The 26,778-nt window shown below is 43.8% G+C and overlaps 1 protein-coding gene across 1 annotated transcript; it reads right to left on the bottom strand.

Moving 5' to 3' along the window:
* Positions 1-1,146: 1,146 nt before the first annotated feature.
* Positions 1,147-26,778, bottom strand: LOC143983100 (uncharacterized). Its single transcript, XM_077482374.1, has 6 exons — positions 26,312-26,778; positions 16,219-16,352; positions 11,179-11,309; positions 8,164-8,308; positions 4,933-5,031; positions 1,147-1,384 (listed from the first exon to the last, which is right to left on the bottom strand). The coding sequence occupies exons 1-6, from the start codon at positions 26,529-26,531 to the stop codon at positions 1,247-1,249; spliced, it is 867 nt and encodes a 288-aa protein (XP_077338500.1). The 5' UTR covers positions 26,532-26,778; the 3' UTR covers positions 1,147-1,246.

Raw genomic sequence — 26,778 nt, 5'->3', positions numbered from 1 at the left:
TTTTCTTTTTTTTCTTTTTATTGCTTTCTCTCTTTTTTCTTTTTCTCTTTCTTTCTCTCATTCTTTCTTTCTTTTTTATTCTTTCTTTCTTTCTTTCTGGAGCGCTGGGCTGTGGAGGGGGTCGGATCAGTCGGCTCAGGCTCTCAGCAGCTTGCTGAGAGGCTGATCCGGTGCCAGTCCAGCCATGTGGGCGGATCCCTACTCCATTGTCGGGATCTTGCCTGGCCCTGGACCGTGCTTCAGCCCGCTGTCTGCTGAAAACGGGTCACTGGAGTGCAGAACAAACTGCACTCCTGTGATCCACAGAAGTACAGACCAATAAGCTTTGGCTGTACTTCTCCTTTAGTGGTTTTATGGGCAAAGTTTTAATCATGTTTTAGTAAAATAAGTAATAATACCTATAAAAAAAATCACGATCCATTTTGTAAGTTTTTATTGTAATTAGTTAGGGACGTGGCACCTTAATCATTGGACTTTATTTATACTCTCTTGTCTACAGCTCTGTGACCACTCTCCACATCGTGGCCTTTCAATCCCATTGGTAGGGCATACTGACAGCCGCAACATGGTATCAGTTTGCAACAAAGAAAACTGGGGCCTCCAGGGTTCCCAGCCCCTCTCCAACATCCGAAGCTCTGTTGAAGCCCAACTGTCAATCCACGTCTTGAGTGTGCCCACATCAGCTGCCAGGGTGCACCATAACATAGATATTATATTCTCTTCTGATCCCGGTGGATTTAGATCAGGGGTCCCAAACTGGTGGCCCTCCAGTTGTTGCACAACTACAAGTCCCATCATGTCTGTGGGAGTCATGCTTGTAACTGTCAGCCTTGCAATGCCTCATGGGACTTGTAGTTTTGCAACAGCTGGAGGGCCACCAGTTTGAGACTCCTGATTTAGATACAGTCATCTTATGTCTGTGGGCAACATAACATCTGTAGTAACTGATCAGTGTGTATCTCTTTTTGGTATAAAAGTAAAAAAAAGTTTTGGTTGCTCAGGGGTAATGCAGAATGCCTGACAATGTTATTTCCTTAGATACAATTACAAATGACAATCTGAGAAATGATTACTTACCATGGTAACTTCATACTAAGCACTGGTGTGATGTGCTTTTTCACCATATATCAGAAAAACTATCACTCATTCAATCACTAGCATTTATTGTAGAAAATATACTTTTCTGTGACATAAAAATCCTTGACATGGCCACCCAATATTACCAAATTGAAAGTCCAAGGGATCATTACACCAGGAGGCTGCGGTTAAAGTCATAGGCCACTTTCAGCCTTGTTTTCCCGCTGGGTTGGGACCAATGCTGGAACAGGGACTGGAGATGGTGGGAAGGGTTAAATCCAGTGACATGGACAGATACAGAGGCCACCTGAGGAGAAAGAAGCAGTCATGTAAGAAATATGCGGTCGCTTCTAAACCTGATCATAAAAACAAAATGGCAGTTCTATCCTTTTTAAAGCAAATCCTTTTAAAATATTAGAAACGCACTGATAAAATGATTTACCTGTTCACACACTAACTACAGACTACTAGGGATAAGGTTCACGTTCACCGCCACCATGGATTTGAGATGAACCATGAGTGTTGATTTCTTTGGTTGGTGTTTTTACCTTTTTTAACCCAAAAGGAGAATTAGGACCACATCTCTTCTGGTCCTACTTCTCCCATGGATCACACAAGTGCACTTAGTTCTACAGCTGTGATTCAGCCGACAGCAGGCTAAAGCCGCTGTTGGCTGAAATCGCTCAGCCTGTCCAGGATCAGGATCAGTCCCGACTTTAATGTAAGGATCCACCCAGATGCCTGGACTGGCAGCTGGCTTAGCCTTTCAGCATGCCACTGAGAGCCTGAGCCAGCCGCTCACACCACCTCCATAGGACAGCACTTTATTTCACATATATCATGGCTACAGCTATTCACGTTTCAACTTTCCATGCACCATAGGTCACGTCGGGTGGAGGAGGTCTTCAGATTGTGTCTCCCATTCTGGGTATCATACACTATCCTCAGCAGTACTGACATCTGAGATTGCTGCCGTCTGGGTCTGGTCCATCTCTTCATTCCGGTGGCCAAGGCTGTGTATTCCCTTCCTCTGGTTGATGTTTTCCTGGTACTTATCACATAAACGCCAACCCGCCCCTCCACTTTTGTGATTGCATTTTTATTCATTCAAGAAATGTACAATATAATTTTTTGTAATAGTTTTTAATACTACACTATGGAGTGTCTACGGCTACGCCATGTCTTTTCTTTTATAGTTGTGTCCTGAATGGAGTGCCCCCTCCTGGTGAATCTGCAGCAACACCCTTATAGTTAGATCCAGTGCTGGAACAAGGATATGTAAGTGTCCTGGGCGAAAAAGCCAACAGCCCCCCCCCCCCCAAAAAAAAAAAAACATTGAGCACTAAAATTCACACTTACCCCCTAAGCATACATTCCTTTGCAAGCCAAAATTCTCTGCGTACACACGACCGGACTTTCCGGCAGACTAGGTCCGACAGAATCCATCCGTTGGACAATCCGATCGGTGTGGGCTAATCTGATAGTTTTTTCATCTAAAAAATCAGACGGACCTAGAAATAGAACATGTTTCAAATCTGTCCGACTGACTCAATTCCTATTGGGAAAACTGTTCGTCTGTATGCTGGTCCGACGGACCGAATACGACGCAAGGGAAACTATTGGCTACTGGCTATTGAACTTCCTTTTTTAGTCCCGTCTTACGTCATCACGTTTAAAATGAATGGACTTTCGAACTGACTTAGTCTGTTTGTGTGTGGCCAAGTCCGTTCGTTCGGAAAGTCCCCTTCTTCCAGTACAAATCCCCCCCTCCCACCTCAAATCCTCTCCCTCTTCAAATCCTCCCTTCTAGCACAAATCTTCTACCCCTTAAATTTCCCTTCTGAGTATAAATCCTCTCCCCCCCCCTCCATATCCCCCGATTCCAACACAAATCTTTTCTAAATCCCTTCATCTAGAACTAATCCTCCCCCCAAAGTTCCCCTCCTAGCACAAATCCCCCCCAATCATCCCTGCGAGCACAAATCTATCACTCCGAATCCCATTTCCTAACATAAATCCCCCCACCAATTCCCCACCGCGCCCAGGGCAGCCGCCTCTCCTGCCCACCCCTTGTCCTGGCCCTGGTTAGATCAATCCATTTATTATAAGATCTAGGCTACCAACATTCATTTAGTGAATATTTATCATTTACTTTTTGTTAATCTATGGTTGGTTTCTTCACTATTGTTTTTGGTCACAAATTGGTGGCAGACACCATATAATTACAATTTTCTTGACATTCTTGGTTGTAGAGTGCTGTGGTTTCTGTGACACAGACACACACGGAACCTCTGATATAACACAATTTTTTTTTAATTAGACACCCCAAGATGATCTAAATTTTTGACACAATTTTTTGGAAATGAAGAAACATGCAGGTAGTGAGGGGGTTAAACAAAGAGAATGGTGCACTAGATAAGATCAGGTCATACACAGAAGAAGAAGGGAGTGAAGGGGTTAATGTACTGGTCACATAGAAATAAACACACAGATCCACATTCTGTCAGGGGAGAGGAGACAGATTGTGTGTTCCTAGTATACAGGAACACCGATCTGTCTCCTCCCCCAGTCAGCCATAGGTGATCATATGGGCAAAATAAAAGAGGCGATATGGTTAACCGCAGAAGGGCACGTACAGGCAGAATCACGTACCTGTTCGTTGCCCTTTAAGAGGCATGGGGGGCACTCGCGCGGGAAGCTCCGTGAGTCGGGTCGCGGGTCACGTGGACTCGATCGCCGCGGGGATATCCGCAATCACCTCACGGAGAGGAAGAACGGGGAGATGCTAAAGTAAACAAGCATCTCCCTATTCTGCCTAGCAACAGTGACACTGATCTCTGCTCCCTGTGATTGGAGCAGAGATCAATGATGTGTAAAACACAGTCACGCCCCCCACAGTTAGCAACACGCCCCTAGGACACACTTAACCCCTACACTGCCACCTAGTGGTTAACCCCTTCACTGCCAGTGTCATTTACACAGGAATCAGTGCATTTGTATAGCACTGATTACTGCATAAATGACAATGGTCCCAAAAAATGTGTCAAAAATGTCCAATGTGTCCGCCATAATGTCACAGTCACGATAAAAATCGCTATAACTTTTGTGCCAACCAATCAATAATCGCTTATTGCGATTTTTTTTACCAAAAATATGTAGAAGAAAACTGAGGAAAAAAAAGTTTTTTTTATATATTTTTGGGGGATATTTATTATAGCAAAAAGTCAAAAATATTGCATTGTTTTTCAAAATCGTCGCTCTTTTTTTGTTTATAGCGCAGGGGTGATCAAATACCACCAAAGGAAAGCTCTATTTGTGGGAAAATAACAACGTCAATTTTGTTTGTTTGGAATTGTCAGTTAAAGCGACGCAGTGCCGAATCGCAAAAAGTGCTCTGATCAGGAAGGGGGTAAATTCTTCTGGGGCTGAAGTGGTTAATGTACCGGTCACATGGAGACAGCATAGAACTGCCATGTGTAGGGGAGGAGGAGGGCACGAAAGGGTTAATAAAAAAACATTCTCTGTGACAATGAAATGGAAAGAATAAAGCTTCAGCTGCTGATCCATGTATTCTTTCCCCCATTGACAAGTGCTCATCTATCGCTTTCCCTTGCTGTAAGGGGAAGGGGAGGGATCAACACTGTAAATGGTACCATGTGATGACCAATCACAGCCATCTTATGATACCCAGCCATTTGGATCAGCTGGGTACAGTGTCTTACAGTACCAAGCCGTCTAATGACGGCTGGGTACACAGCAAATACCAGGCAGATCTGCCACCCAACAGCTATTTATCCAGCACCATTCATAATAAATTGAAAAAAATCCAGAATAGAAGTATTAGAGAGCACTTACCTTCATTAGTTTGAGCTCTCGCCCCAGTCCTGTGCTCATTTTGTGTGGCTGGATCCTCTGTTTAGGAGCTGGAGAGGACCGAGTTTTGTTTGGCGGGATCTGCGCAAAATAAAACCTGACAAAAGTTAAAATCTGAAGAAGTCAAACTACAGTATATATCTTACTGCAGCTAAGAAAAAAAAATATTGTTATGTTTATGAACAAGAATGCAAAATCCCAAATTTTTACATATAGCGTAGATATTTTTTAAGCAAAACTGAAAGTTCCCTTTAATCACTTAAGCCCCGGACCATTTGGCTGCCCAAAGACCAGAGCACTTTTTGCGATTGGGCACTGTGTCGCTTTAACTGACAATTGTGCGGTCGCGCGATGTGGCTCCCAAACAAAATTGACGTCCTTTTTCCCACCACAAATAGAGCTTTCTTTTGGAGGTATTTGATCACCTCTGCGGTTTTTATTTTTTGTGCTATAAACAAAAAAAAAAGCGTAAATTTTGAAAAAAAAATATATTTTTACTTTTTGCTATAATAAATATCCCAAATTTTAAAAAAAACAAAAATGAATTTTTACCTCAGTTTAGGCCGATATCTATTCTTCTACATATTTTTGGTAAATTTTTTTTAGCAATAAGCGTATATTGATTAGTTTGTGCAAACGTTATAGCAGCTACAAAATAGGGGATAGATTTATGGCATTTTTATTACTATTTTTTTTTTTACTAGTAATGGCGGCGATGACATTGCGGCAGACAGATCGGACACTTTTGACACTATTTTAGGACCAGTGACACTTATACAGCAATCGGTGCTATAAATATGCACTGGCAAATATGTGGCAAATATGTGTCAAATATGCAGTGTTTTCTGTGATCTAGGTATGTAGGCAGGTGCAGTCTACTTTCTCCACTGAAGGTGGTACTCTTCCACAGTGTTACTGTAGTTGGAGAGAAATTTAAGAGGAACATGGTTCCTCTATGGTGTCCTGCATCACTGGGGAAGTGATCCATGTGACTCTAGCAGCCATCTTGGGTAAGGCAGAGCCTATTTAAGGCCCTGGCTCCAAGGCTTGGTATGCATTTTGCAAGGGGATAGAGTAGGGACAGGTACCTGTCCACCTGGTATGGACAGAACTAGTGACAGGAAAAGGTTCCTAATGAGGAGGGAAAGCATAGGGCTTGCAACTTCTCTTGGTAGATTCCAGTTTGGTTTGCCTTGATCACCAACACACAAAATATACCTCAAAATATTACTACTTGTGGTCGATTCTTCACATATTTCAATGAACAATCCTCTAGGACAGTCTTCTCAGTTTTACCTCAGCGGAACACACTGATTACTGTAGAAATGTCACTAGCAGGGAAGGAGTTAACACTAGGGGGTGATCAAGGGGTTAACTCTGTTACCTAAGGAGTGATTCTAACTGTGGTGGAGGGGACTGACTAGGGGAGGAGACCGATCGGTGTTCCTATATACTAGGAACACATAATTTGTCTCCTCTCCCCTGACAGGACGTGGATCTGTGTGTTTACACACACAGATCCACGTATCTGTTCTGTCACCAGCAATTGCGGATGTCCGGCAGACATCACAGCCACCGGGCACGCGCATCGGCTCTTGAGTGACGCAAGGGGCGTGCCCCCTATACCGCTGGGAGGCCAAGGACATCATATGATGCCCGCCCTAAGGGACAGAGTGTTCCTGTGGATGTCATATGACAATGGACGGGTAGAGTTAAACATGGTAAATATCTGCAAAAGATAACCAGTAGAATGATATGTGGCAAATATGCAGTGTTTTCTGTGATCTAGGTATGTAGGCAGGTGCAGTCTACTTTCTCCACTGAAGGTGGTACTCTTCCACAGCGGTACTGTAGTTGGAGAGAAATTTAAGAGGAACATGGTTCCTCTATGGTGTCCTGCATCACTGGGGAATTGATCCAATAGGATGCTGCTGCCCCATGTGACTCTAGCAGCCATCTTGGGTAAGGCAGAGCCTATTTAAGGCCCTGGCTCCAAGGCTTGGTATGCATTTTGCAAGGGGATAGAGTAGGGACAGGTACCTGTCCGCCTGGTATGGACAGAACTAGTAACAGGAAAAGGTTCCTGGTGAGGAGGGAAAGCATAGGGCTTGCAACTTCTCTTGGTAGCTTCCAGTTTGGTTTGCCTTGATCACCAACACACAAAATATACCTCAAAATATTACTACTTGTGGTAGATTCTTCACATATTTCAATGAACAATCCTCTAGGACAGTCTTCTCAGTTTTACCCCAGCGGAACGCTTGAAATCATTTTTAGGACTTAGGAAACCCTTTCTAAAACCAATTCATTCAGGGTCAGCTGAAAAAATGCCTCCCACATTGGTGGTCAATATGAAGAATGTCCCTCTTAGCCCTTGTACACACGGTCGGACATTCTGACAACCAAATCCGTTGGATTTTGTCCAAAACTGTTGCATACACACGGTCGGACAAAGTTGTCGGAAAATCCGATTGTACATAACGTGATGACGTTATTTTGTTAGGACGGGACTACATTCAGGCTAGTAGCCAATAGCTTTGTTCTAGGAATTTGATCTGAGCATGCGTGGCACTTTGTCCGTCAGAGTAGGCTACACATGATCGGAGTATGTCCGAACGGAGCATTTTGTGGGAAAATTTTACGGACAAGTTGGACAACTTGGTCCGTCGGATACTCCGTCAGAAACAGTCTGATGGAGACCACACACAGTCGGATTATCCGACAAAACAGTCCAATAGGACACATTCCGTCGGAATCTCCGACCGTGTGTACAAGGGCTGACAGTGATGGTCAGAATCACACCTTTAAAGACAGCTAAAAAAGTAATTGGTGACATATCAAGTGGCTTTGACCTTGAAACTATGCCGTTACCATCAAGTGAGAGTTCATTTAGCCACAGTTCAAGGAACCCCTAGCAACCTCTGGAGAAACCCTTGGCTTCCACAAAAACCTGGTTGATAATGGCTGCTCTAGGAGGCGACTGAATTTCTTGGGAGTTAATAAGGAGAATCCAGTGACTGCAAACTCAGATAAAAAGCAACCTGCCATTACAGTACCAGGGAATCATGAAAACCCTAGAAACATTCAATGGTCCAATAGAGAACCATTTCCACCCCACCCAAAGAAGAAAAGTAGCTTGTTTCTAAATTTGCCCCATCAAGTTTAGGTTAGGTCACGATCATAGACCTTACATACAGCAGAGGGAAAAATAACCTTGTCATTGGGTTTGATGTTTAGGGATGAGAGGTAGGCGCTTCTTAGTTGGGATCCTTCCCATTTATACAGCATATCAGGATCTTGAGTATGGTCAGATGTAGCCCCCCATAGACAGTCTGCCGATCTGTGATCACATGTGTCTCTGGAAGATAACACAAAATATTCATTTCAACAAACACAGGAACAAAAAATCATATCCAAATAAGTTAAATGATACATTTCTAAGATCTTGTTCCCTCTTATTTTTATTCTGACCAAAGAGCTAAAACACTGAGGGTCGGTTCACACTGAGACGACTTGTCAGGTGACTTAGCCGCTTGACAAGTAGCGTCCCGTTTTGTACAATGGAACCGTTCTAATCAGAGCGAAACAAGTCGCTCCGACTTAGAAAAAGGTTCCTGTACTACTTTGGGGGCAACTTGAGGTGACTTGCATTGACTTCTATACAGAAGTCATTTTGCAAGTTGCTGCAGCGGTCGTGTCCAGGTCACCTGAGGCAGTCGCGCTGTAAGTCGTGCTGCCTCAGTGTGATCCTGATCTCACTCCAGTGTAAGGTTCCTGTATATAACTGTCTCTTTACAAATAAGATCACTATTATCAATCCAAACTCAGCCTAAACCTGCCTGAGAATCACCACCAGAAAGGTTTGGGCCATATTTTCCTCCTCTGAGGGCTGCGACCTCCGCCAATGTTCCATATACTTAAATAGAACTTTGCTCCTCCATAATGGGATGGTTTTACCCGCCAAAGGATTTATTTTTTGGACTTCCAGTCCTGAGATTTACACAGCTCTGCAACGCAGCACAGCTTTACTGACAAGGCAGAAAACCTGTTCAGTAACAGGAGAAGCAACAGACTTATGAGCTTATGTCTCTGTCAGTCTACTCTCTCTTCCTATGAGCATGTCCCTTGTTCCTTGCTTCTCCCCCTCCAAGCATGAGCTCTACAGTACAAACACTGCACCAAGCTGATATCAAGTTAAATTCAGGTATGTACACTACTTGCACTTGCACAGATACATTTATGATGTATTAGGGATTACAGAGCTGCATTAAAGGCGAAGTCCACCTCTCTGACAATGTGCATATTACACCCACATCTAGGACATCTAGGACGTATCATAGTAACATGGTCACAGTCTGCAATGTCAACAGAGTTCTTACTTTTGAATAGCATTTTTTTTCTCTCAGACCAGAGTTTAGCGTCAGTTAAATTTTTAGGTTTTAATGTGTTATATATATATATATATATATATATATATACACACACACACAACGAAAGTGAGTACACCCCTCACATTGTGGTAAATATTTTATTATAACTTTTCATGTGACAACACTGAAGAAATTACACTTTGCTACAATGTAAAGTAGTGATTGTACAGCTTGTATAACAGTGTAAATGTGCTGTTCCCTAAAAATAATTAAACACGCAGCCATTAATGTCTAAACCGCTGGCAACAAAAGTGAGTACACCCCTAAGTAAAAACCTCCAAATTGGGCCCAATTAGCCATTTTCCCTCCCTGGTGTCATGTGACTCCTTAGTATTACAAGGACTCAGGTGTGAATGGGGAGCAGGTGTGTTAAATTTGGTGTTATCGCTCTCACAACCTCATACTGGTCAATGGAAGTTCAACATGGCACCTCATAGCAAAGGACTCTCTGAGGATCTGATAAAAAAAAAAATTGTTGCTCTACATAAAGATGGCCTAGGCTATAAGAAGATTGTCAAGACCCTGAAACCGAGCTGCAGCCAAGCGGTTTAACAGGACAGGTTCCACTCACAGGCCTCGCCATGGTCGAGGTTGTCTTTGTGAAATAGACATATGAGTGCTGCCAGCGTTGCTGCAGAGGTTGAAGGGGTGGGGGGTCAGCCTATCAGTGCTCAGACCATACGCCGCACACAGCATCACATTGGTCTGCATGGCTGTCATCCCAGAAGGAAGCCTCTTCTAAAGGTGATGCACAAGACAACTTATTTGGTTCAGATGGTGTCAAGCGTGTGGCAGCAACCAGGTGAACAGTACAAAGACAAGTGTGTCTTGCCTACAGTCAAGCATGGTGGTGGGAGTGTCATGGTCTGGGGCTGCATGAGTGCTGCTGGCACTGGGGAGCTACAGTTCATTGAGGGAACCATGAATGCCAACATGTAATGTGATATACTGAAGTAGAGCATGATCCCCTCCCTTCAGAGACTGTGCTGCGGGGCTGTATTCCAACATAACAACCCCAAACACACCTTCAAGATGACCACTGCCTTGCTAAAGAAGCTGAGGGTAAAGGTGATGGACTGACCAAGCATGTCTCCAGACCTAAACCATATTGAGGATCTGTGGGGCATCCTCAAATGGAAGGTGGAGGAGGGCAAGGTCTCTAACATCCACCATCTCTGTGATGTCATCATGGAGGAGTGGAAGAGACTCCAGTGGCAACCTGTGAAGTTCTGGTGAACTCCATGCCCAAGAGGGTTAAGGCAGTGCTGGAAAATAATGATGGCCACACCAAATATTGACACTTTGGGCCCAATTTGGACATTTTCACTGAGGGGTGTACTCACATTTGCTGCCAGCGGTTTAGACATTAACTGCTGTGTGTTGAGTTATTTTGAGGGGACAGAAAATGTACACTGTTATACAAGCTGTACACTCACTACTTTACATTGTAGCAAAGTGTCATTTCTTCAGTGTTGTCACATGAAAAGATATAATAAAATATTTACAAAAATGTGAGGGGTGTACTCACTATTGTGAGATACTGTATCTGCCTGGAATTCAACTTGAAATACATGGATATGAGGAAATCCATTAAGATTTTAATAGGCCCAAGCCTGAGGTTTGTTAAGAAAGGTTCTACATCATGCATTGTTAAGCATTGGATAGGATTTTCCTATTAAAGCCAACTGAATAGGGTCCTTCAAAACACATAGGAGACATATCTGAATGGCCACGCACGAACATAAAAAAACATGGTGTATGTCTACCCTACATCCATCCCAATACAGGTGTGTCTTACCTGGTATTAGTCTGTCTGTGCCCCTGCAATCCAATGTCATGTAATAATGACTCCAGTGGTGTTATGTCTTCTTCTGTATGTGGATGGGATATTGGAGGAAAACAGTGTTCAAATATGTGTCCGACACTGCTCTACAACATGAAGAGAAGAGGAGAGCATACCATTACATTGTAATCAATAGTACATGTGTATATCAGATAGTGGTATACATGGAGGGTCTTCTGTGTAGCCGAAATGTTTTTTCTATAGACCAGTGATCTCCAAAATGCGGTCCTTTACTTGCCTTTATCCAGCCCTTGGGGCACTATTCCTCCCACTGTCACCATCAAGAAGAAATCATTCCTTCCACTGACAGTCCTACACCAACAGTGGGGAACCATTCCCCTCACTAATAACAACAATGGGGCTTTTTTTCTTCCAATGACACCAATGATGGGACCCTATTTCTCCCATTATTACCAATGATGGGGCACCATTCCTTCCATTAATACCAATGATGGGGAACAATACCTCCCATTAATAACAATGATGGGGTACTATTCCTCCCATAAATAAAATTGATGGGAGACTATTCCTCCTTCTACTGACTACAGGCTTTATGTAATTTTCTTGCTCCCACTGATGCTGGGGCATTTTCTACTTCCACCAGTTACTACGGCCCCCCTATAGTCTAAAGGACAGTCAACTAGCCCTTTGTTTAGAAAGTTTGGAGACCCCTGCTATAGACTGAAAGAGGGATAAAGCCAACCCTTGTCAATAATTTAAAAGAAATTTGAAAAAGTCATCAAACAAAGCCAGAAAGTATTTTTTTGGCATTCTTTTCGTCTGATTTAAAGCTGAATTCCAGGTATGGCTATTTTTGCATTGTTACTCTAGTCCAGCTTGGACCAATGTAATTATGTATGTGTCATACCTGGCTGATCGCCACAGAAGCTGGAAATCACTGTATTAGGCACTGCTACCACAGTGACCTCCACTGGCTTCTGGGTACAGTGTCGAATGGCTGCCTTTCTGTATTGTGAGCACAGGAGGTCGCTCAGTTGGCACGGGTGCCATTCATAGGCTACTTTGCATTTTCTAAGCGGACATGTTCTCCGATTGGAGAAATTGGAGAGGCAGGGTGGTGACATCACCAGTTTCGCATCATCCAATTAGAATGCTATTTGCATTCAGTGAAAAAATGTTCTGTGAATGGCACCCTTGCCAGCCATTGTCGGAGGGCTCTCTCCAGCTGGCTGGCTGCGGACAACCCTAGAAATTTACATTCCCGAATGTGTCAATTTCCCCTCCTAATTCAGGGGACAGGAACTTGTGAACGGAGCGACATTTGATGGCATTTTCACAGGGAAAGGTAGACCTTTATAGTCTTCTTTACTAGGTATTGGACTAGGTATTGGGTAACAGTTTATTTTATTTTATTAAAGTGGTTGTAAACCCTTACAACACACTTTGACCTACAAGTAAGCCTAGATTAAGGCTTACCTGTAGGTCCAAGAAATATCTCCTAAACCTACACGGTTTAGGAGATATTTGCCGAAAGACAGGCACCGATGTCTAAGGCGTATGCGCCGTAGATAGCAGCGTGCAGGCACACTGAGCGTGCCGCGGTCAACGGCGATATGCCGTGAGTGGCGGATCCCGTGCGCATGTGCGGGAGTGACGTCATCGCAGCTTTGCTGAATAACAGCGGCGGAGCGGCGAGACCCACCGAGAAGATGGATGCGCCGGACTACAGGGTGTCAGGTAAGTGACACATAATGGAATACTATGCGATGCATAGTAGTCCATTATGCTTTGCCTTTGCAGGGAATGAAAGAGGAAGTAAACTCATCAGGGTTTACTTCCTCTTTAAAGCGAGGTGAAGTGTTATGTGGGAGAATTTGCATACTATAATCACATGATCGGTTCCAGTGTTGTAGTAAAATAAAACACTGCAGTGGATTAAACAAAGGCAAATAGATTGTGTACTTTGCAAGTGCAGTTGCTCCAGAGCTTTCATTATACAATCGCATGCAAGCAAAAATTATTATTATTTTTTCATTGCATGTGATTGGGTACACTTTGCAAAGTGAAGCGTCACCTCGTTTACTAAGCTCTGGAGCAACTGCCCATGCAAAGTGCACAGTCTCCATTTACCTTTAGTAAATCCATACCACAGAAGCAGTTATGAATGCTGAAAGAACAAAACAAGTGGGCGCATCAGCCTTGCATATTACCTTGATGGATTCTTTTATTCAAGTAATAAAACAGATGTGTACTCACAAACAGCTAGACATATCAAGCTCATCAACATCAACAGCGATCCATATTGCCTGATCCGCTGCACATATTCCAATCTAGGGAAGATACCTTCTGGACTTATACGGCTGATGCGTTTCGAGGGGGCTCACCTCTTCATTAGAGCCCCAGTGATGATTGCTTGTTGCAGTAAAGTAAGATCTCTCGTTTATAAGGCGGGTAAGGTGGCTCTCATTCACTTACATTGATTTTATCATGTATCAGCATTTCAGGACGAATAGGGGCGACTTGGGGCAACTTCAGGTCGGATCCAAAGTCGCCTCTGTGTGAATGGTCTCTAAGACAAGCAAATCTCTCTCACCACGTTGTTTATGGAAAGCACAATGAGGTTCTTGCTACAACTAGTTGATTTCTGCTTGTGGGTAAGCATGCGCCCTTCCCCATCAATAGAGTGTCTCATGGCCAGGCATTGTGTATATGGGTACATAAGAATTGCAGGTCTTCTATAATGCTCAGAGATCACTTTAAACCATTTCATGACACCAATGACACCACACACTAATGACACCACAAAGCAACTTATTCACTCCTTCATTATTTCCCGCCTTGATTACTGCAACTCTCTCCTTAATGGCCTACCCTTACGCAGGCTATCCCCCCTTCAGTCTATTATGAATGCTGCTGCTAGACTAATACACCTCACTAATCGATCCGTGACTGCCGTCCCTCTCTGCCAATCCCTTCCCTGGCTTCCCCTACCCCACCGTATAAAATTAAAAATGCTAACCACAACATCGCCCCCAGCTACATCACCAACCTTATCTGCAGATATTGCCCAAATCGTCCCCTCCGCTCCTCCCAGGACCTCCTGCTCTCTAGCTCCCTTGTTACCTCCTCTCATACTCACCTTCAGAACTCTCCAGAGCCTCTCCCATCCTCTGGAACTCCCTGCCTCAGTATATCCAATCAGCCCCTAACCTGTCCACCTTTAGGAGATCCCTGAGAACTCATTTATTCAAGGAAGCCTATCCCACACCCACCTAACAACTGTCCCCGATCCACCCCCATCAAATTATTCCCTGCATCTATTACCTTTTGTACCACCACCCCCTCCCTTTAGAATGTAAGCTCTACGAGCAGGGCCTTCCCGTCCCTTCTGTATTGAACTGTGCTGTAATTGTGCTGTCCTCCCCTCTACATTGTAAAGTGCTGCGTAAACTGTTGGTTCTATATAAATTGTGTATAATAATAATTTAAAATATGTATTGATGTGTTTCTTGAATAATTCAGTTTTCATCATCAGTTTTTTAAGTTCAGCTGATATTATTACCTACACTGCAGGTAAAAGATGAAATCAAGCTTGCACTGGGAGTGCCTGCTCTCTAATGCCCTGTACACACGGTTGGAAAATTCAGACGGAAAATGTCCGATCGGATTATATTGTTGGAAAATCTAATCGTGTGTGGGCTCTATTGGACAATTTCTGTCGTAAATTCTGACGGACAAAGTGCCACGCATGCTCAGATCAAATTACGAGACCAAAGCTATTGGCTACTAGCCTCTACATCAGGGGTAGGGAACCTCGGCTCTCCAGCTGTTTTGAAACTACAAGTCCCATGAGACATTGCAATACCCTAACAATCACATGCATGACTCCTAGAGGCAGAGGCATGATGGGATTTGTAGTTTCAAAACAGCTGGAGAGCCGAGGTTCCCTACCCCTGCTCTACATAGTCCCGTCGTACACAACGAACGTCATCACGTTCCCGAACGGCCGGATTTTCCGACAACTTTGTCTGACCGTGTGCATGCAACACCAGTTTCGGACAAAATCCGTCAGAAAAAAATCTGACAGATTTTGTGGTCGGAATGTCCGACCGTGTGTACAGGGCATAAGCTGTTTATTAACAGTCCACATAGCATGCAAAACGCCTTAATTACATTTTGGGGTTGATTTACTAAAATCTGGTGCAGCTCTGCATAGCAACCAATCAGCATCTAACTTCAGCTTGTTCAAATAAGCAAAAACCTGATTGATTTCTATGAGAGCTGCACCAGATTTTCCACTCTCCAGGTTTGGTCCCGGGTCACACTTTTGCGGTGCAGAAAGTTGCACATGATTCGGACAAGAATTGCACCCCATTCCTGCTCAAATCACATGCAATTCTTTGCAGTGTGATTTGAGCCATTCATTTTGTATGGCTCAAATCACATTGCAAATCCAGCTGGTGCAGGCATTTTTTTTTTTTTCGCACTAGAATAGGATCACATGGGTGTTCACACCCAATGCGATCCAATTTAGCCATTCGCACTGCATTTTGCTAACCAGTTTTGGGGTGTCATTAACTTAACATTGATACCCACCATGGTTCGCATGCATGCTGTGCGATTGTGATGCGGTGCGGGAAACGCAGGAATCACTGCGAATCCCGCACGGCATCAGTGTGAACGGGGACTCAGTAAATCAAATCCTAGGTCTGCAGAAAAGCAAACTGTGACGATGCATTATTGCCTTCTTTATGCTATGCAGACACTAAGCACAACAAGGGTGGTTGGATCGAAGAATAATCGCTTTGACAAATCAACTCTTTCCTATATATGAGTTCCAGCCTTGTATTTACTACTTGGCTGGTGTTTCACTTTAAATTAAAAGACATAAACGACAAGCACGATGCGTATGTACACTGTTATGTAGCCATTTGTTGTCCCTACACATTCCTTTCTCATCTTATTGCCCTCCATGGTTCAGGAAACTGATGGAATAAAATGGCAGATTACCAATGTATAGCAAACCAAGCTTACTTTGTTCGGAGAATGTTCTCTTGTACAGAGTGTTGTGCTACTTTCACACCACCATCGGCCACCGCATTGTGTTAAGAGTCCCTCCTGATCATCGCTATGCGATTCCTCGCTGTCTCTGAAAGCCACCCAGCTGTCTGTAAACAGAGGAAAGAGAAGATTCTTGAGAGCATTCACATCTTTTCACATAAATTTGTGTCCGATCCTTTGTGTTTTATCCTTTTTGTGAAATTTTGTCTCATTGCTCCTGGTTACTCTTGGATGCAGCTGGTCACAGCTTATTTAGAACAGACCTTCTCAACCTTCTTACCCCTTGAAAAATTTTGAGGTCTTATGCCGTGTACACATGACCGGATCTCCCGGCAGACTAGGTCCGACGGAATCAGTCCGTTGGACAATCCGATCGTGTGTGGGCTAGAATGAACATGTGTGGTTCTTGAAATAGAGCATGTTTTAAATCTGTCCAACGGACTCAATTCCTATTGGGAAAACCATTCGTCTGTATGCTGGTCCGACGGACCAAATACGACGCAAAGGAATATTAGCTACTGGCTATTGAACTTCCTTTTTTAGTCCTGTCTTACCTCATCACGTTCAAAACGAACAGACTTTCGAACAGACTTATGCCGCGTACACACGATCGGAATTCCGGCCAGAAAAAGACCGATGAGAGCTTTTCATCTGAAAATGTGACCGTGTGTATGCTCCATCGGAATTTAGCTGTCCGAATTTCCACCAGCCAAAAATTGATAGCATGTTCTCAATTTTCCCGACGGAAAAACTTTCTATCGGAAATTCCGATTGTGTGTATGCAATTCCGACACGCCAAAAATCACGCATGCTCAGATTGAACTATGAGACAGAAGCTATTGGCTACTGGCTATTGAACTTCCTTTTTCTAGTCCTGCCGTACGTGTTGTACGTCACCGTGTTATAAACGATCGGAATTTGGTGTAACCGTGTGTAGGCAAGACAGCTTGAGCCGAATTCCGTCGGAATTCCGTCGGGAAAACCATCAGAGCTTTTTCCGATGAGAATTCCGATTGTATGTACGCGGCATAAGTCCATTCGTGTGGAGCCAAGTCCGTTAGTTCCGAAGTCCGTCGGAACTCCGCTGAAAAGTCTGTCGGGAAGACTGTCGGACCCAGTCTGCCGGAAAGTCCGGTCGTGTGTACGCGGCATTACAGAACCCCTGCTAAAAAAAAGAAAAAAATTATTGGAGGTTAATGGGAAGAATACCCCTTGCATTGGTAGTAAATAAAAAAGGAGGCCCCCTTTACATTAGTGGTCAGAAAGCCATCCGTATAGGTAGCTAAAAAAGATCTCAGATGTCATGTAGACATCACCAAATAGAAGGGCCATCAGCCACAGCTCAAGGAACCTGTAGAAACCTCTGGAAGAACCCAGAGGTTTCATGGAACCCTGTTTGGGAATAATTGTTCTACAGCATGCACTGTATAATGTACTTAGATGCAGGTGAAGCAAAAAGATGGTACCAGTGTGTCACCAATCTTAAATAAGTAGTCACAGTTAAGCCGTGTACACACGGGCGGACTGTATGGCCAACTTAGTCCGTCAGACAATCCGACGGACAGTCCGTCCTACTTTCGAATGAACGGACTTGACCACACACGGATGCACAAACAGTCCGTCGAAAGTTTGCGCGATGACGTGTACAGCACGTACGACGGGACTAGAAATAGGAAGTCCAATACACAGCAATGCAACCTTTCGCCAGGTAAATCCTTTCTGAGCATGCGCCATACTTAGTCCGTCGAACTAGCCTACTCACGAGCGGATTGTCCGCTGAAACCAAAGTCTGACGGACAATATTACGGAAATTCCGAAATACTTAGTCCGCCAGACTGCATGCTGAAAAAGTCTGCTGAAGCCCACACACGAGCGGACTGTCCGCTGAAATGTGTTTCGACGGACTAAGTTGGCCAGACAGTCCGCCCGTGTGTACGCGGCTTTACACAACAGTGAACAGGACCTCTCAAGACAACTGTCTTTGGTTTCTAGACTGCATGCTTACCAGCTGCACTAGAGACTAATACCGCGTACACACAGCCGGACTTTTCGTCAGCAAAGGGCTGATGGAACGAATCCGGCGGACAATTCGATCGTGTGTAGGCTTCATCAGACCTTTGCTGTTGAAAAATCAGACGGACTTTAGATTTAGAACATGTTTCACATTTTTCCGACGGACTCGAGTCCGGTCGAAAAATCAGTTCGTCTGTATGCTAGTCTGATGGATGAAAACTGACGCTAGGGCAGCTATTGGCTACTGGCTATGAACTTCCTTATTCCAGTCCAGTCGTACGTCATCACGTTCGAATCCGTCAAACTTTGGTGTGATTGTGTGTGTCCAAGTCCTTTCATTTGGAAAGTCCATCAGAAGTCCGCTGAAAGTTCGTCGGAAAAACTGTCGGACCTAGTCTGCTGGAAAATCCGGTCGCGTGTACGCGGCATAACCCCCAACACCCATCAACACCATCTTTTTGTAGTCATTACAAAGCCATATGGTGTTTCTTGCTTTCTAAACAGATTCTCCATTGTATAGCCTATACAAATAATTGGTTACCTTCCTTGCTGCAATAGCGAGGTCAATTGTGTTGGTGAAGCACAAACTATTGTAGGAAAAATTCTCTCCCTGAAAATGCTCCTTTTTGTCTTGAATTTCTCCTGAAAAAGCAGTGCCCTTCCTTTGCCTAGGCACTTCCATTCTATAGCCATATAGCTGTAGCTGTGTACTGTGAGGCAATCTGAGGTGCTGTGCCTCTGGACTAGCGTCTCATCAGATTTAGAATAAGATTTGGTGATGTCACTACTGTTCTGCTCACTGTGTCATGATCAGAGGGTAAGATCACCTGGGACTGTATCTCAAGGTCTAGTGACCAATGCAACAACTAGGGATGGGCGAACAGTTAGGGCCGAGCATAAGTTTTCAGCACAAATTTTCTGTGTGCTCGGCGGGATGTTCATCCGCCAATCGCACCGCCAATAGGTTGTTAAGGAGCAGGTCCGGGAAACTGGCCGCGGCGTCCTTAACAACGGATGAGTTATTAGCTGTCAGTGGGCTTCCCCACTGATACCTGAATGAAAAAAAAAAACATTGCAAAATTAACCGCAAAGAGAATTTTTTTTTTTAATTATTTTTATTTTTTTTAAAAGCATGAGCCCCCCCCCCCAATCTATACCAGGCACCCCACGCAAAAATCAAGGAAAAAAACAGCATGCCTCCCACCACCCAAAAAAAATCCCTACCACACCCTTATTCATCAATTTCCGCCACTGTGCCCATCAAATGCAGCCACTGTGCTATCAAACGCAGAGCCAATGTGCCAATTGCTGCCAATGTGCCCATCAAGTGCAGCCACTGTGCCATCAAACTGAGCCACTGTGCCATCAAACTGAGCCACTGTGCCATCAAACGCAGCCACTGGGACCATCATTGCTGCCACTGTGCCATCAAACTGAGCCACTGTGCCATCAAACGCAGCCACTGGGACCATCATTGCTGCCACTGTGCCATCAAACTGAGCCACTGTGCCATCAAACGCAGCCACTGGGACCATCATTGCTGCCACTGGGCCCATCAAAGACAGCCACTGTGCCCATCAAAGACAGCCACTGTGCCCATCAAACGCAACCACTGTGCCCATCAAATGCAGCCACTGTGCCCATCAATTGCGGTCAATGTGCCCATCAAAGGCAGCCACTGTGCCCATCAAAGGCAGCCACTGTGCCCATCAAAGGCAGCCACTGTGCCCATCAAACGCAGCCACTGTTTCATCAAACGCAGCCACTGTGTCATCAAACGCAGCCACTGTGTCATCAAACGCAGCCACTGTGCCTATCAAATGTCACCACTGTGCCCATCAAATGCTGCCACTGTGCCCAAACGCTACTACTGTGCCCATAAAATGCTGCCACTGTGCCCATCAAATGCTCCCACTGTGCCATCAAATGCTCCCACTGTGCCCCATCAAATGCTCCCATTGTGCCCCATTAAATGCTCCCACTGTGCCCATCGAATACTGCCACAGTGCCCCCCGAACCCGCCATCTGCCCGGCACTTACCCTGTCTCGGTGGGGCAGCGGGTAACGGTGATGGACAGTGTCCTCGCGCTCTTCATGTCCTCAATGTCTTCTTCTCCTGTCCTCTCTTCCCATCCCCTCCTATAATTGGTTGCCTGATAGACATCCAATCACAGCTCCTGTCGTTTCAGCCAATTGGGTGACAGGTAACAGACCCAAGACCCCATTGGCAGAGAGGCGGTTCAGTGTTAGGAAGCAAATATTAATTCGCTTTTCTAACACAGCTGGGTGAACTGCTTGGCGCTCGCTGTTTACCTTTTTTTATGCCTAATAGAAGCTGAATAGGGAGTGGCAGCGGCGGCCATGGATAGATTCATGCATGAATCTATCTATTGGCCATAGAGGGGGTGGCTGGAGAGAGGGGGTGGCGCCTGTGCACCCTTATGGACGCACTGCCACTGGAACTGGAGGAGGGGTAGGCTGAATCAATTGATTTCCTAGCCCAAAAAAGTGTTTCTCTTAATAATGTTCTCATATATCGGGGCTAGATCTCATATAAAAAAACCTATAGGGCTTGATTTACTACAGATAAATAGACTAGGGCACTTGGCAAGCGCAGTTGCACTCATTTTAAATGCGGCAAAGCTTCACTTTGTAAAGAATACCCAATCAGGTGCAAGGAAAAGTAATAAAAAAAAAAAAAAAACATTTTTGCTTGCACGTGATTGGATGATGGAAATCAGCAGAGCTTCACCACATTTACTAAGCTCTGGGGAATGAGAACAACTGCATTTGCAAAGTGCACCGTCTATTTGCCTTTGGTAAATCAACCCCAAGTGACGGGTTCTCAAATCTGTCTGCAAACGTGGAACTACGCTTTAAGTAGTTAAAGTACTACAATTCCCTTCCTGCACAAAGCAAATGCAAACATTTTATCCGAGATAAAACTTGGATATGGCTGGAGTAACAGCATCAGACTGGAGTACGTAAAACTTCTAGAGGTCTTTTTTTTCCCTGATCAATCGAAAACTTCACCCGTTTCCTATGGACAGGATCTGTGTGTCGTATAGCGGTACAGCATGTTATGTATGTAAACAGTAACATTATCAGCCCACAGCGCAGCCCCCAGTTTAGGAATTTATATCCAGATTATACGGAATTAAGAGGGCAAAGCGCAGGATTTGTATATTCAGTAGATCCGAGAAACTGTGTTTAATGCTGCTGCCTGAAATTACAACAAACTGTTATCATTACATTTTTTATCGCCAAAAGATTTGGGGTGTTTAGCGTGTCTATGAACCTTTTACCTTGGACCAGTGCATAACTCCCTGATCTGGAGCAATGTCCCTCTGTCCCTCTTTCCTCCTCATTTGTCCCTCATTTTGGTCTGATCTATATAGTTGTATATAAAACGCACTTTTTATCTTTCAAAAAGTGTTTCCCAGCGCTAAACCTTTCATCCAATTTAAAGCCAATATAAAAGAATAGTAGTGGCAAAAAAAAAGCACTTGTGGGTTTAACTAATCATTTTTTTTGTATAATTAATCTTTAAGGGGGTGTGGCATGGGGGCGTGTCCTATGCCTACATACTTTCGCTAATAGGTGTCCCTCATTCCCATCTCAAAAAGTTGGAAGGTAAGCAGTTCCGGGACAAGGTCATCTAGAGCCCAGGGTGAACATATCAAACTGCGCCTTCCCCCCTGAAAAACACTGAGCGCTAATCTGCATGCTTATCCCCTAAGCATAAATTCCCCCTCCTTCCAGTGCAAATCCAGCCCCCTGATGAAATCCCCCCTCCCAGCACAAATCTTTGCCGCCCATATACCTAATAAAAGAAATTCACCCCTCCTAGCACAAATCATCTACCCCTAAAATTTCCCCTCCTAAAACATATATTCTCCCCTCCTCCACTTCAAATTTCCCCACTCCCCCTCCTAACACAAATCTCCCTAAACCAGTGATGGTGAACCTTGGCACCCCAGATGTTTTGGAACTACATTTCCCATGATGCTCATGCACTAGTTGTGCATCATGGGAAATGTAGTTCCAAAACATCTGGGGTGCCAAGGTTCACCATCACTGCCCTAAACCAACACTCTTAAACCTCTTAAACTATCCCGCTCCCCATTATTTCTCCTCCTAGAATAACACTCACTTCATGCTGCCCTCCTAATTCCCCTTTCCAACACAAATCTCCTCCCCCCAATCTCCTGGTGGCACCATCCCAAGCATGATACCACAGTGCCCAGGTCAGCCACCCCTCCTGCCCATTATCAAACGCAGCCACTGTGCCCATCAAACACTGCCACTATGCCCATCAAACGCTGCCACTGTGCCCATCAAACGCCGCCACTATGCCCATCAAACGCTGCCACTGTGCCCAAACGCTGCCACTGTGCCCATCAAATGCTCCCACTGTGCCCCATCAAATGCTCCCACTGTGTCCCATCAAATGCTCCCACTGTGCCCCATCAAATGCTCCCACTGTGCCATCAAATGCTCCCACTGTGCCCATCGAATGCTGCCACTGTGCCCCCCCACCCGCCGTCTGCCTGGCACTTACCCTGTCTCGGTGGGGCGGCGACGGGTGGTGTCCTCCACTTCTCCAAGTCCTCAATATCTTCTTCTCCCATCCTCTCCACCCATCCTCTCCTATGATTGGTCGCCTAATAGATGTCCAATCGCAGCTCCAGATATCAACATTGGGGCAATATTTCTTCCGCTGACACTAACAATTAGGTACTTTTACTCCCAATGATACCAATGATGGGGCACTGTTAGACCCCCTAATACCAGAAACATTTCCACTGTTGGCCACAGTCCACCCCCCCTAAAGCTTGAAGAACAATAAACTTTGATTTAGAAAGTTTGGAGACCCCTGCTTTAGACTAAGGCAACACTACCAGGGTAAAGACTATTACTACTGCTAGAATTACGATTCCAAAGTTAATCATAATTTTAGCAGAACTATCTTATCAAAACCGTATTGGCAGAACCCAAAATTATGTTACTATGGTGCAACCCTATACCTGAAGCTAGAATCCTGTTACCATAGGCTAGAAACATTTCCAGGATCAGAAATGCATCCCTAGATCAAATAGAAAGAATAGAAACGAGGTCCATCACCCCAAGGGAACCCTGTCGATGGAGGTCAGAATCTTTTTGGGAGAGATAATAATGTGTTTTCAGTCCTAGAATTGCTGGTTAAACTCATGTTAATAGAGCCAGAACATTTTTAAGAGAACCCAAGTCATATAACAAGAACCAGAACCAGTTACCAAAAGCCAAAACCACATAATTAGAACTAAAGTCAAGCTATGAAATTTTACAACTTGTAACCAGAGGACAGAACAATATCAACAAAGCCAATTTAAAAAGGATAGAACATTGCTACCAAAGATTAGATTGACATCAGAAAACCTAATGCCATATCATGTAATCTGGAACCATGTTACCAAAGACCAGAAAGACATCACAGAACCCAAAGCCATATTATTCAAAATATGACCGTATTACCAATGACTGATGGCATTACAAAGCTCAAAGCCATATCAAACAATCTAGGAGTGTGTTACCATATGCCTGAATGACATCACAAAACCCAAAGCCATATCATGCAATCTAGAACCTTGTTACCGAAGATTACATTGACAACATTGACATCACAAAACCCGAAGCCATCTTATGCAATTTAGAACCTTGTTATTAAAGACCAGAATGACATCACAAAACCCAAAGCCATATCATGCAATCTAGAACCTTGTTACCGAAGATTACATTGACAACATTGACATCACAAAACCCAAAGCCATTACATACAATCTATGACCTTGTTACCAAAGATAACATTAACATCACAAAAAAACAAAATCCTACCATGCAATCTAGAACCTTGTTACTAAATGCCTGAATGATGCCACAAAACTCAAAGCCATATCATGCAATCTAGAACGATGTTAACAAAGACAAGAATGGCAACATAAAACCAAAACCCATATCATGCAATCTAGAACTTTGATACCAAAGATTACATTGACAACATTGGCATCATCAAACACAAAGCCATATTATGCAATCCAGAACCACGTTACCAAAGACCAGAATGGTATCACAAAACCCAAACCCATATCATACAATCTAGAACCTTGTTACCAAATATTACACTGACATCCCAAAAACAAAAACCATATCATGAAATCTAGAACCTTGTTACCAAAGACCACAATGAGATCGTAAAACTCAAAGCTATATCATGCAATCTAGGGCTGTCTTACCAAATGTAAAAATTACATCACAAAACAGATGCAATCTAGAACTTTGTTACCAAAGATTACATTGACAACATTGGCATCACAAAACTCAAAGCCATATTATGCAAGCCAGAACCATGTTACCAAAGACCAGAATGGCATCACAAAACCCAAACCCATATCATGCAATCTAGAACCTTGTTCGTGAAGATTACATTGACATCACAAAACACAAAGCCATATTATGCAATCAAGAACCGTCTTACCAAAGACCAGAATGATATCACAAAACGCAAAGCCCTATTATGCAATCTAGAACCACGTTACCAAGATTACATTGACATCACAAAAATAAAAATCATATCATGCAATCTAGAACCTTGTTACCAAAGACCAGAATGGCATCACAAAACCCAAACCCATATCATGCAATCTAGAACCTTGTTAGCGAAGATTACATTGACATCACAAAACACAAAGCCATATTATGCAATCAAGAACTGTGTTACCAAAGACCAGAATGATATCACAAAACGCAAAGCCCTATTATGCAATCTAGAACCACGTTACCAAGATTACATTGACATCGCAAAAATAAAAATCATATCATGCAATCTAGAACCTTGTTACCAAAGATCAGAATAACATCACAAAACCTAAATCATATCACACAATCTAGCACCTTGCTACCAAATACTAGAATAACATCACAAAACCAAAGTCATATCATGTAATTCGAGAACCTTGTTAATAAAGACCAGAATAACATCATAAAACCAAAGTCTTATTATTCAATCTAGAAACTTCTTACCAAAGACTAGAATGACATCAGAAAAGCCCAAAGCCATGAAACACAATCTAGAACCATGTTACTAAACATCAGAATGACCTCACAGAACCCAAGGCCATATTATGCAATCTAGAATCACGTTACCAAAAAAGCAGAATTACATCACGTAACCCAAAGTCATATCATGCAATCTAGAACCTTGTTATCAAAGACCATATTGATATCATGAAACCCAATCCATACTATTCAATATAGGAGCATGTTATCAGAGACCACATTAACCTGGCAAAACCCAAAGCCATATCATGCAATTTGGAACCTTCTTACCAAAACCAAATTGACATGACCAGCCCCAAAGCCATATCATGCAGTCTAGAACCACGTTACCAAAGGCCAGTGTCACATTATCAGGGGGAGAACCTAATGCTGAAATCATATAAAAAAAGCTCCAAACCATGGGACAATAAAACCGTGCTTTCGGAACCACCATATTTAAAAAAAATCAAACGCTTGTTTTCCTAAAGACCTAAATCATATCACAAGAGCCATACCATACTAGAACCTTATTACCGAAGGCCAGAACCACACCATTAGAACCAGAAGCGATCAGAAGCTATAGTGCTAGGCCAAAATTATATGACCAAAGGCCAGAGTCATGCAGCCACAAATGGAGCCATATTTCTTGAGGCACAATCGTGTAAACAGAAGTCTGTTACTAGCATTCAGACCTTATTACGAGAAGTCAGAACCGCATTATCCGGACCAGCAGTATATTATTAAATCTAGAACTATGTTACCTAAGGCAATAACAATATTATCTTTACCAGTATTCTGGTAATGGAGCTAAAATTGTATTACCTAAGGCCTGAGCCATGTTTTCTTTTGTTAGCTAACTGGCCAAGCTTGGAGTTGTGGTTCCTCTATGGATGGAAGACCGAAGCTTATTTCTTAGTATGTGTCTATTATATATCTATAGATATGCATATAGAAGAGACATTTTATCAGAGGTTCTTACCATCAGGCTGGCATGCATGCAGACCCCTTGTGAACCAGTCACCTTCTTCCTCTCCATCGTTCTGCTGTGTGCCTTGAAATTCACCCCAAAGCACCGAGGACCCTTCCGTCCTTGTCTCCTCTGTCTCCAGCCGCCCATCTCCAGCTACGTCTCCGGTTCCTAGCAGAGAGCCGTCCGCCACAGCCGATACATCGACCGGCTCCTCGGCATCTGATGCCATAGTGTGTCCAACAATCGTCTTTGCTTTTTTTTCTGTTTGTTTTTTTTTTTTTTACACGGGGTCTTTTGTGGCCCCCAACAACATCCTCATTCGCTCCGGCTCAGCTGATATCCCTCAAAGCGAGCAGCTGAGCTTACGCCGCATTCAGCTTCCTCCCCCCTCCTTCCATTTTTTTTTTCTGCGCTCCCCCTGCCGCTCTTTGCCTCTCCGAGGAGAAAAGCTGTTTTCTCACATTCTCACAAAAGCA

This window comes from Lithobates pipiens, unplaced genomic scaffold (genome assembly GCF_037356315.1).
Source record: "Lithobates pipiens isolate NorthernLeopardFrog02 unplaced genomic scaffold, aLitPip1_a1.2 Scaffold_1, whole genome shotgun sequence".
In the NCBI taxonomy this organism is placed as follows: domain Eukaryota; kingdom Metazoa; phylum Chordata; class Amphibia; order Anura; family Ranidae; genus Lithobates; species Lithobates pipiens.
The sequence above is the reverse complement of the archived record's forward strand: the minus strand, read 5'-3'. Positions and strand labels throughout refer to the sequence as shown.

Excerpts from the sequence above, each read along its gene's own strand:
- LOC143983100 (XM_077482374.1), bottom strand. The coding sequence starts at position 26,531 with ATGGCATCAGATGCCGAGGAGCCGGTCGATGTATCGGCTGTGGCGGAC. Across the intron at positions 16,353-26,311 it reads GCATGCATGCCAGCCTGATG|ACAGCTGGGTGGCTTTCAGA; the intron begins GTAAGAACCTCT and ends CTCTGTTTACAG. Across the intron at positions 11,310-16,218 it reads GAGAACATTCTCCGAACAAA|AGCAGTGTCGGACACATATT; the intron begins GTAAGCTTGGTT and ends TTCATGTTGTAG.